At 37.4% G+C, this 13807-nt stretch overlaps 3 protein-coding genes across 3 annotated transcripts; 2 read left to right on the top strand and 1 right to left on the bottom strand.

Annotated features, from left to right (window-relative positions):
- Positions 1–1830: 1830 nt before the first annotated feature.
- Positions 1831–2356, top strand: LOTGIDRAFT_136980 (hypothetical protein; the record flags this gene model as incomplete). Its single annotated transcript, XM_009047321.1, has 2 exons — positions 1831–2011; positions 2172–2356. Coding segments are annotated over 2 exons (366 nt in total), but the record flags the coding sequence as incomplete, so codon positions are not given.
- Positions 2357–3076: 720 nt separating this feature from the next.
- Positions 3077–3682, top strand: LOTGIDRAFT_136885 (hypothetical protein; the record flags this gene model as incomplete). Its single annotated transcript, XM_009047320.1, has 1 exon — positions 3077–3682. A coding segment is annotated over one exon (606 nt), but the record flags the coding sequence as incomplete, so codon positions are not given.
- Positions 3683–12707: 9025 nt separating this feature from the next.
- Positions 12708–13091, bottom strand: LOTGIDRAFT_136841 (hypothetical protein; the record flags this gene model as incomplete). The annotated part of the gene is made up of 1 exon (XM_009047319.1): positions 12708–13091. A coding segment is annotated over one exon (384 nt), but the record flags the coding sequence as incomplete, so codon positions are not given.
- Positions 13092–13807: the final 716 nt, after the last annotated feature.

Below are 13807 nucleotides of genomic sequence, written 5' to 3'. Positions count from 1 at the left end.
ATTTACCAGAACCTCTCCAAACCATTTCCTAGTTTATGCAACTCATACTCGGCATTCCAGCCATCCATGGCACCCATCAAACACTCTGCTGCAGTCAAAACGTCAGAATTGAAATAAGTGTCAGAAATCTTATCACCATGGTTTTTTGACAGATTTCTGTTTAAAACAAATGAGCCGTTTCTAAAAATCTTGATTGAGTAAATTGGTTAATTTTATAAGTAATTGCTTTTTTCTCCATTTTCATTGTCTGGTAGTATCATTTTTCAACATTTTTACCCCAAAATTCTTACAAATACACTTTAGAGTTGATCTATTTCTTCAAGAAGTTGATTTGACAAACTCCAGCTGCCTCCAAATCAAAATAAAAAGATTATTTTTACTTCAATGTTATTATAACAAAATTTCACTTCTTTTTCTGTCATTTTCTAGCTATGAATTTTTAAATTTTCAAACAAGAGTTATAATTTGACGTGATGATTTGAGACCTCCCAATTTCTTCAATTTACCAAGATTAACTTTAATTACTGTGTATATCTGTCAGAATTTTATTTTAATAAAGTTGGATAATAACTTCAGATAAATCTTCCAAGTTTAACTCAGAAAATATGAGTCCTATGTAACAAGATAAATTTTAAAATTTACTTGAGAAATTGAAAAATATCTTATAAATGAGTGGTACTGATAGTGTTATAAAAATAAAAGCCCAAATATTGAATTTGTGAAGAGTTGATGACCAGGAGGAATTAAATATAGTTGTATAAAGTTTAAGTTTTGGGTGTATTGATCAATTTGTGGAAAATTCAAAATTGATGAAAATTTGTTGGAAGCTCATTCTTAAATTTCTGTGAAGGTTCTGGTAGCCTGTTAGTTCAGGGATTAGAAACTTTATATCTTTGACTTAATATTCTGTCTTTTATCTTTTCAGGAGAGAGACCATTCAAATGTCACATCTGTGGAAACCGATTCTCTACCAAGGGCAACCTGAAAGTTCATTTCGAGCGCCACAAGGCCAAATATCCCAATGCCAGGATGAATCCAACACCAGTTCCAGAGCATCTGGACAGACTTCCAGGAGGAGGAATGGGCATGCCGATGCCGAGTCCCCAACCCAGCATCCCGACATCCATGCCGCTACCTCCAGGATTCATGGGAAATCCAATGATGCCAAATATGGGCATGCCCTTAGGATCTCTACCAATGACTCCAGGGTTTCCAATGGGAGCACGAATTCCAGGAACTGGCATTCCATCACTTCACAGACCCCTGGGACCTGGGATGTTCTCCCCAGCTGGTCATCTACATCCTGGGAGCCTCCCTCAACTTCCTGGCCTCCCTCACTCAAATACTCCTCACAGAGAACGACCATCTAGTCCTGAACTCATCAAAAAAGAAAGATCTAGTCCACCTTCAACCCCTCAGAGAGAAATCCGGGAACGAGAGCGAGAACGCGAAAGAGAAGAGAGAGAACATCACCGAGAAAGGGAGAGAGAGCGAGAGAGAGAAATTAGTCATCACCATCATCACCATCGAGAAAGTCTACCAACCCCAACTTCCATCAGTAGCATTTCCTCTCGAGCGTCTTCACTTTCCGAGAATCTTCCAGTTCCATCAATCAGGAGTCCAATGGCACCACGACCGTCTCTACCAGGACCTCTTCACAGCTCCTTCCCACTCCCTTCACCTCTTCATCCGATGGCCAGCATGGCAGCCAGTCTAGCATCCAACATGGCCAGTATCGCTTCCAGCATCAACTCCCCTTTCACATCTCTACCAATGCCATCACCATCAACAGACTCTCAGATGTTCAAGAACTCAATTCTTCCCACGAAGATGATCGACCCATCAGAGAATCTGGAGGAGTATATGGAAGTGTCCAAGTCAGAAACATCCAAGCTGGAACAACTAGTGAAGAATATAGAACAGAAGATTACTGATCCTAACCAGTGTTTGATCTGTCAACGAGTTCTCAGCTGTAAATCTGCTCTTCAGATGCACTACAGAATCCATACTGGTAAGTTTATCATTTGTTTTTCCCTGAACATTCGCGATTTCTGCAACCTTCAGATCTTTTGTGTTTCCTCATTCTTCTGAGTCCTCAACTGTTTACTTGTATTGTATATTCAATGTTATGGAACTCTTACTCAAACTATTCTTCTGTTTGTATTTTTCAGGCGAAAGACCATTTAAATGTAAAATCTGCAGTCGATCCTTCACCACCAAGGGCAACCTGAAGACTCACATGGGAGTCCACAGAGCGAAACCACCATTGAGGATGATGCATCAGTGTCCAGTATGCCACAAACAGTTCACCAATCTTCTAGTCCTTCAACAACACATCAGGATGCATACCGGGGAACACGGGCTTCCTAATATGATCCCAGAACATATGTTTATGCATCCCGAATGGGCAGCCATGCAGCAATTCGACCACAAGATGATGCGACCTTATGACTTGTCTCAAGGTGAAGCCAAGGAGTTGGATCTGAGCAATAAATCCAACAGAGATCCCGAAGACTACCAGGGCTATGATTCAGACGACCAGAAACTAGGCATGGATTTGGATGACGACGATGATGACGAAGAGGAAGAAATCGACGAAGAAGATCGGGCCGCCATTGCTCATGAAAATGACGACATCGAAGAAGCCGAGAATTTGAAGATGAAAATGAATGAAGATGATGATGAAGATCTTCCCAAAGATTATTCCAGTCCGAACGGAAACCGTTCACCACCAACATCTCAATCAACCAGTCGACCACAACCCTACCTCACTAGTCCAGTTCTCTCGTCATCAACATCCTTAGCTGCTCTGGAAGAACGAGTCAAAGCATTTGATAGTCAGCTGGCCCAGTCCTCCTTTGAACGATTCCGATACAACATGGGTCTAGGTCATGGACTACCCACTGAAAAATCTCCGAACTCCAGGTATCTAAATGGTGATATTTCTCCTGCAGTTTCTCCCAAAAGCCACACTGCGTCTGAGAACGGATCGGAATATGGACGAGAAGAAATCAGAGCGAATCCAATGATGTTCCCTCACGGACCTGCAATTCCAGGATTCCCGATGATGGGTGGTATGGATACCAGACCAACAGACGCTGATGGTGTTCCACATACAACTTGCAACATCTGTTTCAAAACTTTCGCGTGTCGAAGTGCTTTAGATATCCATTACAGAAGCCACACAAAGGAACGTCCGTTTTCCTGCGACGTATGTGAGCGAACCTTTACAACCAAGGGCAACATGCGTCAGCATATGCTTACTCACAAGATTCGAGATCTTCCAAGTGGTTCATTTAATGAAAATAGCAGTAGCTCTGATAGAACTCAAGACGCAAGAGACGCTGAACCATATACAGAAAATACACCCCAAGAGACCAACACAGTTAGTCAATCAACTCAAGATCGTGAACCAACAAAATCATCTCCTGAGATGGATTCCAAACCCAGCAATACTAATAACAACAATCCACAACTCGCCAACAATAACAGCAATAACAGCGACGAATCTCCTTTTACCAGACGCAACGGAAGCAAACACATCTGTCCTACCTGCCAGAAATCCTTCTCCAGTGGCAGTGCTCTGATGATCCACACCAGAACTCACACTGGAGACAAACCCTTCAAATGTAATGTCTGTGGCAAAGCTTTTACAACCAGAGGCAACCTGAAGGTGCATATGGGAACTCACATGTGGAATAACAGTCCATCTCGACGTGGCAGGAGAATGTCTATCGAACCCCCGTTCATGATGTCTCACATGAAGGAGAATCCTTACATCCAGGGATTCCCCCAACGACCACCAGATTTCTACTTCCAGTATCCTCCTTTCTTCAACGGACTCAATCCTAAAATGAACGACTTATCCGTTCTTCAGAGTATGCAAGCTGGTATGGGAATGCCTATGCACCCAGGAATGCCTCACTTCGGACCGAAACTCGAACGTCCATCTGAAAAGAAGGCTGATTCGCCCAACGGAAATAGCAGTATGGAAAAATCCCCGGAACCTAAAAACCTGACTACATCCTCAGGGGAACTTGATCTCAGCATGAGGTCGACATCATCCGGAAACTCGGCTTCTGCATCATCATCGCCACAAACCAAGGATTCGCCATCTGAGGGTTCGAGTTCACCAGGATCAGCTGCCGGAGGATGGTTATGGAAAGCTGGAAGTTGCCACATCTGTTCTCAAAGTTTCTCTTCCAGTGCCGCTTTGGAGCAACATATCCAGTCTCACCATATTCAAGCGGCGACCACCGAGGCTCCAAAAGCTATCGTAGCTTAGATAGAAACTGTGTTCCTTTCAAACTTAATGTTCGATTCAGTAGATATTGAAAGTTTGTTTCAAGACAGTTGATTCGGGACTATAAATGGGTGTGGTGTTGTAAACGATTAGCGAGTGTTAAAGATTTAAAATCGATAATCAGAGCGTTCAATGAAACTATTGGACTATCTAGTCAAAGTAATGAACTAAGGAACCCAGAAAGGGTATCAGATTTGTGAAGGGTATGTGAACCCAGTTTATAAAAAAGTGATAGAGACACTGAACTATAACAAGGTGTAAATAATTTGTGTCAAATTTAAAAATCAAAAGCCGAAAACTCGGTAGTGTATATAGACAACAACTAGTTCAACAAGTCATGTTGAAATTGGAATCTCTTTACAGTGTACTATAGTGCTTATTTGTGTTCCTTGGCCATCGAACACACTTTATATGTGAAATCCCACAAGTTGAAAATTCGCCATTCTGATTTAAGAATAGTTTGAAGAAATGTGTTATAAATAGATATATAGATTTGATTTATAGATTTTGTTGTTAATATTGTATAGATTATTGTGCTGATCTAGAAATTCGCCATTTTTAGGCAAAGGTTTCGACTTTTGAAATTATTTGCCGTGAAATGCTTTATAAAGAGCTTTGTATAGATATTTAGTTGAACCAATCTATAGCAAAATGAATGAAAGCTTTAAAATTTGTGCTTGTAGTTGCATTCCATTTACCAGTTTTACAGTAAACGTTGTCATACCGTTGTAATTGTGAATAATGAAATGGTTTCAAACATTCGGTTGTGAGTTGTAGTTATTAAATAAATATATATATATAACGTTTTTTAATCATATATATATATAATCTCGTGTATTATAACTATCATTATTATCAATATATATAGTTTATTTGCTGACGTAAGAATGACGTATAGTTGTATGTGACGTCGTTTGATTTTTATGACGTTGATGTTTACGTCAGTGTATGATGACGTAATTTGTTTGATATGACATCATTTTTATCATTTTGAACATATCTCAGTGTATGTATCCATTTCTATAAGTTAAATTTCATTTTAAAAATTATTTAGCCCCTTGTATTTAGTCTACAAGTTATCATTATGCATTCAACTTTTCATCTTTTTTCTTGTAGATATTATACCAGAACGCGAGCTTTATTATTTCTTGTCTATTTTGGGTGAAATAAACCAATTTTTGAAAAAAAAATAATCTTGATGTTAGAAAATCTAGTCTTAATTTCGCAAGTCTTGACATCCGAGACTATTATAATACTACCTCCCTCTAAAGCAATCAATGTCTTGTTATTCCAGTCTACACCTGCCACCTTTATTTTTTGTCTAATTTGCAATATTTTTCAATCGTGCAGTTTTGTTTGTTGTCATTTTGGTGTAAAAGTGAATTTTTTTCCCACAAACAAAAGCAATTAATTTGTAGATTTCTAATTAATTTGGTCGGTTAATTAAATTTATCTGAATAATTAAAATAAAGTTTGTTTTTTATTGTGATTATTGATAGAAAAAGAGAAAAGTTTATCTGGAATTATGACGATCATCACGACAAGGAAATGAAAATTATATTTCTGATGATATTTAAGATATGGGAAATAATAAATAAATAATAAATAAATAATCAAACCTGCAGGGTAGAGAAAATTAGTTTAGATTTGAACATCAGCGTCAGGAAATCGGTTATAATGAGAATGATCAAACTTGGCACGAAATAATCTCAATAAGATTTACATTAATTAATAATTAACCACTTCATCATAAACGAGAACGAAGTGGGTCAAATTTGGAATTTCTCTTAAAGGAAAGAAAAATATCATGTAAAAAAAATGTTTCAGCTTCCGTATTTGCAGTTCCAAATATTTTTGCATTTTTTTCTCTAGAACGAAATATCTTTCAACTTTTCGAGACCTTTTTCGATTGAAATTTTTACATTGTAATTTTAAAAAATAATAACTTGAAATAAAATCTGATATAAACTAAAATTCAAATTAGATCGGGAATATTTTGATTTATTCGGGGCAATAACCAGCAATATAGAAAATGAATATTTAAAACTGATTTGATTAGCCGTCTTCATCATTAAACATTACTCAAATTTCACTTTTTTACAAATCACAAGTCACGAAATCAGTTTCATCGAATTCTTACTGACTTTTATTCAACTATTTACGCCTATATTGAATTATTATAGAACGTTTGGATATCATTTAACTTACATTTTGGCGTATTTAGTTATAAAAGTAGTGAATGGGGATTTTGCTGAATTTGTCTGGAATTTAAAGTTTCAGTGAAAATAATTCACAATCTGGAATCCACTTTATCCAAAGATTTTTTGTTTGATTTTTTAGTTTAGTGTATTTACATTATTCTTGCCTTTGGAAAGCTTTAAATCCTGCTGCCCTTCTAGGGAGTGGAACATTGTTATACATTTTATACGTCACAATAGCTTTAAATATTATAGTCTCGATTATCACTCAATATATGACTGTTGTAGAAGTCTGGATGATCGAATCTTGTGAATGGATCGCAAAATTTTACCATTGTGACATAGCCATGAAACATTTACACAAACCAGAATTATTAATAAATTGCTTTTTGAATGAACAAAGTTGCTTTTCTACTTAAACGAGCAAGTGTCACAAGTACTTAATACTTTGATTAACGAAGATGTATTTTGTTTATCAAACTGTTTATTTTGAAACTGTTTATTTGTGAGGGAGGGGGAGGGTGGGACGATGTAAGGATGTAGGACATAGCTTTATATTTTGTCATATGAAAAACAAAATAAACATTGTTGAATATGATTTCATTTTTTACTTTTTACTTCCCTCACTGTGGTCCAAAAACAGATGTCCATCGCCTTTCTGGAATAATGCAGAAATATAATCAAACAAATATCTAGAACGTAGTTACTGCAATTAACTAGTTACAGGAAACTGAAAGTGGGTGATGCCTGGAACTTGCTGTAATTCTGACTTGGTCCTGTTGATAGCAAGTTGGAGTTCCTTCCCTGCGATTGCAAGAACACTAAGAAGATACGTAGAAACCAAGAGCATTGATCCAATAAATCCAGTAAATTGATAATGTTCTCCATATTGTCATCACTTGTTCTCCGAACCTGACAGACGACCTGAAATCTTTTCATTTTTGTGAATTGGATTTGAGTTTCGGTGTTCTCGATTACAACGTCTTCCACCAGATATCATGTAACCATGGAACTGGTAAATCTCGTGTGTGTGAGGTATAATAACCAATCAATCTAACTGATCTATCAATAATTTGATAAACACAGTAATTCCAGGGTCAAAGGTCAGAATTTATTGAAGATTTTCTCTGATATTACATAATAACTCGTCAAAATGAAAATGTTATAAGATTTTAATCATCACCACCACCATCATGTACAGTCGGCAATTGTCTTGTTACACTATACACTTCAAAAGGAATGAAGAATACACAAAATATCAAGTAAACATTAATAGCTATGTGGACTCTCTGAATGCTTAGTTGACAAGGAGATACATAAAGTAGTTTTTTGTATTTGTCGACATCATACTGACAAACTTGGAAGATACATTATTGGATTTAGCTCACTGAAAATTCACAGTCGCCCCTGGTTACCATCCATTGCTTATCTTCTTCTTACGTAATTGAATCCAGTATACGACCTCAGCGGTCGGAAGCTGCGAACAAAATGAACGGTTTATAACAGTTTCGATTGTTTAAGTTTATTTATTGCGTAGAACCAGATTTATTTGAGGCAATATTCGCACTTCAACCACGATACGATCCGACTATAGAAATTATTAGAGAATAGTTGATGTTTATGAGGTAAAAAGACATTTTGAAACAAAAGGTGAAGCAATTAATGTGAAACTATTAAAAATTGGTATTATTTTATTTGAGAAAAAAGTGAGCAATTTGTGATTTTTTGGCCCATTAAGCTTGTCATAATGCGTGGAAATTGGGTTGATTACTCAGAATTTATGATGAGTGATTTGCGATTATTGTTGATGGGAAACAAGATACCAAGATTTCAAATGTTCCTTGAGGTTGCAGATTTACATCATAATTTCATTTATCATCATCTGAAAAAACTTCTCCCACAACCAGTTCAACATTAACTTGGATAATATTCCACTCTTCTTCTCATTGCGGGCCATTTTCTCTCGTGGTCGTGTCGTTCTGTGGTGACTTTCATGAATAAAATAAATATTAGCCTAAAGCTGGTTTTATCAAATATCAAGAATTCAACAGATGAAAGAATGTTCATGTCTTTTTATGTGTCTTCCTTTATACAATGGTTTGACTCTTCATCGGTTGGTCTCTGTTAGGTGAGAAGCGTATCGTCCACCAATTAGGTTTGAGCATGGTTGTAGTTTTTGGTGTTTGATTCAGTAAACTGGATCACTGTGAATGGATTCAGATATGTTGAATATTTCATCTCACTGGTTGACGAGTGTCCTCGCACGATCCACCTCAACGGTTACGCTGATAGCAGTAGGTAGTAGTTTGTGCAGGCTTCGTCTAGCAAAATAGATACATAGCAGGCTTCGGAAAGGTGAATTGTTCTTCTGGTCAACAGGCTGACAACTTGTAGCTGAAATTTTGACTATAGTTTTGTATCTCTGATCTCATAAGAACATCCTAGATTTGGCTGCTATAATCATAAGACAAGTTATAACCATGGAATGAAACTGTCTGATAAAGACTACATGTATATAATATTTTCTTTATATGCAAGAATAAGTTTTCACCAAGAAAAGACGCAATAAAAACAGACTTTGGTGTAGATTTATTATTTATAAAGTTTATTTTCCGATTCACTGAAAACGCAGTTTGCAGAAAGTTGTGTTTTTGCACCTTTTGACATATATAATCGATGAGTCCTATAAGATAATAGGTGATGACGTCAGACTATAATAAAAGCCGAGTGGATTAATTTAATAAAACAATGTATCAATTGGCGAATCGCCATAATCCTTCCTTGGTCGTATTACCATGATTCAAATATATCATTCTTCTGACAGCTTATAGAATTTAACAGGAAGTCAGACCTCGACCTGGTGCCTCACTGACAGGGGGGCTACGGTGGCTAGGTAGACCTGAAGGACCGGGTCAATCTTAGATACATGTACCCTTTTTCAGCTTGGTTTTCCCCTGTGAGTGATGTACAGAAACACCAGACATCAACCTTCTCTGGTATATATTTTACAGAGTGGGCAACGTTTGTATTGTGTCTTCAAATAGAAACACCAGACATCACCTAACTCTGTGTTATATTCTAGAGGGTGATCCACTGTTGTACTATTATCTGTTTATAGAAACACCAGACATCACCTAACTCTGGGTTATATTCTAGAGAGTGATCCACTGTTGTACTATTATCTGTTTATAGAAACACCAGACATCACCTAACTCTGGGTTATATTCTAGAGAGTGATCCACTGTTGTACTATTGTCTGTTTATAGAAACACCAGACATCGCCTAACTCTGGGTTATATTCTAGAGAGTGATCCACTGTTGTACTATTATCTGTTTATAGAAACACCAGACATCACCTAACTCTGGGTTATATTCTAGAGAATGATCCACTGGTGTACTATTGTCTGTTTATAGAAACACCATACATCGCCTAACTCTGGGTTATATTCTAGAGGGTGGTCCACTGTTGTACTATTGTTTGTTAATAGAAACACCAGACATCACCTACCTCTGTGTTATATTGTAGAGAGTGATCCACTGTTGTACTATTATCTGTTTATAGAAACATCAGACATCACCTAACTCTGGGTTATATTCTAGAGAGTGATCCACTGTTGTACTATTATCTGTTTATAAAAAACACCAGACATCACCTAACTCTGGGTTATATTCTAAAGAGTGATCCACTGTTGTACTATTATCTGTTTATAGAAACACCAGACATCACCTAACTCTGGGTTATATTCTAGAGAGTGATCCACTGTTGTACTATTATCTGTTTATAGAAACACCAGACATCACCTAACTCTGGGTTATATTCTAGAGAGTGGTCCACTGTTGTACTATTATCAGTTTGTAGAAATAGTTGTATTTATTTGATATTAATGTGTATTAGTGTGAGTTATGGAAGATATTACACTGTCTGTCTGACACCATGACACCCTCCCTATCACACTTTCAATCTGTATAATATAATATAGAATATCATTGACATCATTCGTTTACTAGTTCTAGACTAAACCTGGGTAGGGACTGACTGTCTGACAGAGAGTTTTGTCCTATCTAACACCACCGTCCTGTATCACAGAGAGGGTTGTCCTTGATTCATCCAAACGGAGCAAACCTTCTTCCAACCAGTTTCCTTTGGTATATGTATTCTGAAAGACTCTCGGGAATAGACTGTTTCTAAATATATTGCACCGACAAGAGTCTGTCTGGTTTCGGTTTTCTCTTGAGGTCCCGGTCTTCGGTTTCTCAATTGCTGGATGCGGCATCTTTTTGTTTTGTGGAGCCGAGACGGCATGATGGCTTTTCCAGTTCAATAGGTCGAATGTTGTTAAGGTCTGATTTGTACTGGAAATCACAGCTCGGAATATAACTAGGGTCACAGCACCGACACAGAAATTCCTATTTCGTCTCAACCAGGTTTTGATGTTTGGTCTATTGTGATAAATTTCAATCATAATTTCAGTAAAAAAAGGAAGAATTGTTGAGAAGATAACAGACTAATATAAAAGTTGGGGATTATTACATTTCTATAATCCCCTTCACAGACAAAAACAATTTCTTATTTATCAGATACCATCTTTCTCTAGTGGTGGGTTTACATTAAAGAGGTGCTCGAACTCTGGGGTACTCGAACACTGAGGTACTCAAACTCTGGAGTACTCGATCTCTAAGAACCAGGGGTAAACTAGACACCATCTTTATTTCATGGTAGCTTGGCAACAATTAGGGAGCCGCGGTGGCTCGTTCAATCCCGGCATAGGTCGAGATAATACCTTCGGATTTTTCAACCCGGTTCCCCCCTGTCAGTGATGCAGGTTAGAGGGGCTGATATGGAAAAGCGTCTAGTCGTTCGGATGGGACATTAAACCGAGGCCCGAGGCAAAAGGCTGTGCACGTTAAAGTTCCCTCGACAGTTGGAAATCGAAAAAGAGCAGGCTAATGCCGCTGTCCTGCCAAAATTTCCCTCATGGCACCCTGCATGGTGTTGCCCGACTTCATTAGCTCACATGGTGCAGAAGGACGTAGACTCGAACCCACAAGCACCGATGGCATAGTCGATACCAATTGTCAGAATAGCTGTGCAATAAGAGACTCTAAGCACCGAGGACACAAGAAATATAACCTAAAGGTTGCAGAGGAATCGGCTGACTGGTTGTTGCTACTTGGAGAACTTGTTTGGACTAAATCATTAGACAAGCATGCGGTAACCCAAGTCTTATTCTATGGTAGGCTTACAACCCTAACTAGGGACCTCAGCACAAGGGAATTTTTTAGAGGTGGGTTCCCAACGTCGTCTCTTTAGTCTGTTTCTTGTGACCCTACCCTAAGTGACCGAGTCCTGGTATAATAAGCTCGTTACTGTATAACATTCATCTTACTTATTATTCTATTTATAGTAACTTTATCAACCAATCAGATCGCCACATATTGATTTGGGATTTATAAATTAAAAGTACAGTGTAAAATGATATCATTTTCTAATAAGTAATAACAATTTCAATACAATACACGTATTAACCTTGTCAGTACGTAAAGAAAATGTTATTGGATTAATTGATCTTGGCTGATCGTCTTTAAAGGGAACCAGAAAACTTGTCAAATGTCAATTTACCTTCTTTCATTTGCGATGCTCAAATCATAAATTTAATATTTGACCGAATGGATTGTCTAGAGCGGAGTTTAAGGTATTAAACCACCAGCTCATATAGCTCGTTTTAGTTTAAACAAATCTATTTCTTCTCTCGATGACATTTTGTCTAAGAATGATAAATTCCAATTTTTCTTGGTGTTTTATAAAAAATGATATTTTGAGAGAAATGGAAGATATTTTGTCGTGTTTGGTTGTCATACATCATGGTAAAGTTGTCGATACCCGCGCCACCAGCTCGATTCAGACAAAAATGATCATTTATTAGAGTTTATGATAAAGGCTATCATATGATTCTTGGATTCCACTAGAGATTAAATATCAGGGCAGATTCTCCTCTATTACTAAGTTTTATTTTGAGACTTGACGAATTATCTGTCCTTCACTGTTCCACCATTCTCACTTCCTGTCTGTAGATTCTGACAGTTTGAGACAGAAATACTTGTGACGTAAGGGGATATTTCTAAAACGACCAAACACTCGTATAACTACCCATATAATATGAAAATATTAGACATATAGATAGTAGTTAGAGACAGAAATACTTGTGTCAGCCAGGGGGTATTTCCAAACGGCAAGGGGGTATTTCCAAACGGCCAGGGGGTATTTCCAAACGGCCAGGGGGTATTTCCAAACGGCTAGGGGGTATTTCCAAACTGCCAGGGGGTATTTCCAAACGGCTAGGGGGTATTTCCAAACGGCCAGGGGGTATTTCCAAACGGCCAGGGGGTATTTCCAAACGGCTAGGGGGTATTTCCAAACGGCCAGGGGGTATTTCCAAACGGCCAGGGGGTATTTCCAAACGGCTAGGGGGTATTTCCAAACGGCTAGGGGGTATTTCCAAACGGCCAGGGGGTATTTCCAAACGGCCAGGGGGTATTTCCAAACGGCTAGGGGGCATTTCCAAACGGCCAGGGGGTATTTCCAAACGGCTAGGGTACAAAGATTGACCATCCAATAATTTAATATCCTAAAGATCCTTCCCAACTTAGAATAAAGTTGTTTTACCTCAGTTCTGATTGAATGGGGTTGCTGTGGGTTGAGGTGAATAGCTATCCCGGTTTAAATCATATATTAATTTATTTTTATGTGTCCGGTAGTTGTTGGTAGTTTAGATTAATTCAAGTATTTAATTGTTTTTGTTATTAAGATGTTAGTAATATCAGTCATTATTTGGTTTGGTAAAAACAGAATGAACACAAATGGCTGCTTTTATGAGCAATATTATAACTTGATATATTTCGTTTTTAAGCGTTATCTATTTACATCAGGGATGAAACTTGTTAACAACCTCTCGACGACTTGACTCTCGTGTTTTATATCATAAATTAATCAATTATTTCAATAATAGAATTTCATTTAACTTATCACTACAAAACTCAACCAAAGTTTCACAAAATCAATTTCACATAACTAGGTATCGCGAGATCTAATATTACCTGAATCAAACCTCGAATCAAATTATAAAAATTATTTTTCTATCTGTGATGTTCATAAAATAATTGAAAACATTTGCCATCAATCATAAATCTTTAATTGACATGAATATTTAACAGTCTTGATAATTAGGACTACAAATTATTGACATCTGACTGTTCAAGACTATTATATTACAATGTCACTTCCGCTACAAATAGTTTCCAGGGACCT

This window comes from Lottia gigantea (genome assembly GCF_000327385.1).
Source record: "Lottia gigantea unplaced genomic scaffold LOTGIsca_110, whole genome shotgun sequence".
NCBI classification, from domain to species: Eukaryota; Metazoa; Mollusca; class Gastropoda; family Lottiidae; genus Lottia; species Lottia gigantea.
The sequence above is the reverse complement of the archived record's forward strand: the minus strand, read 5'-3'. Positions and strand labels throughout refer to the sequence as shown.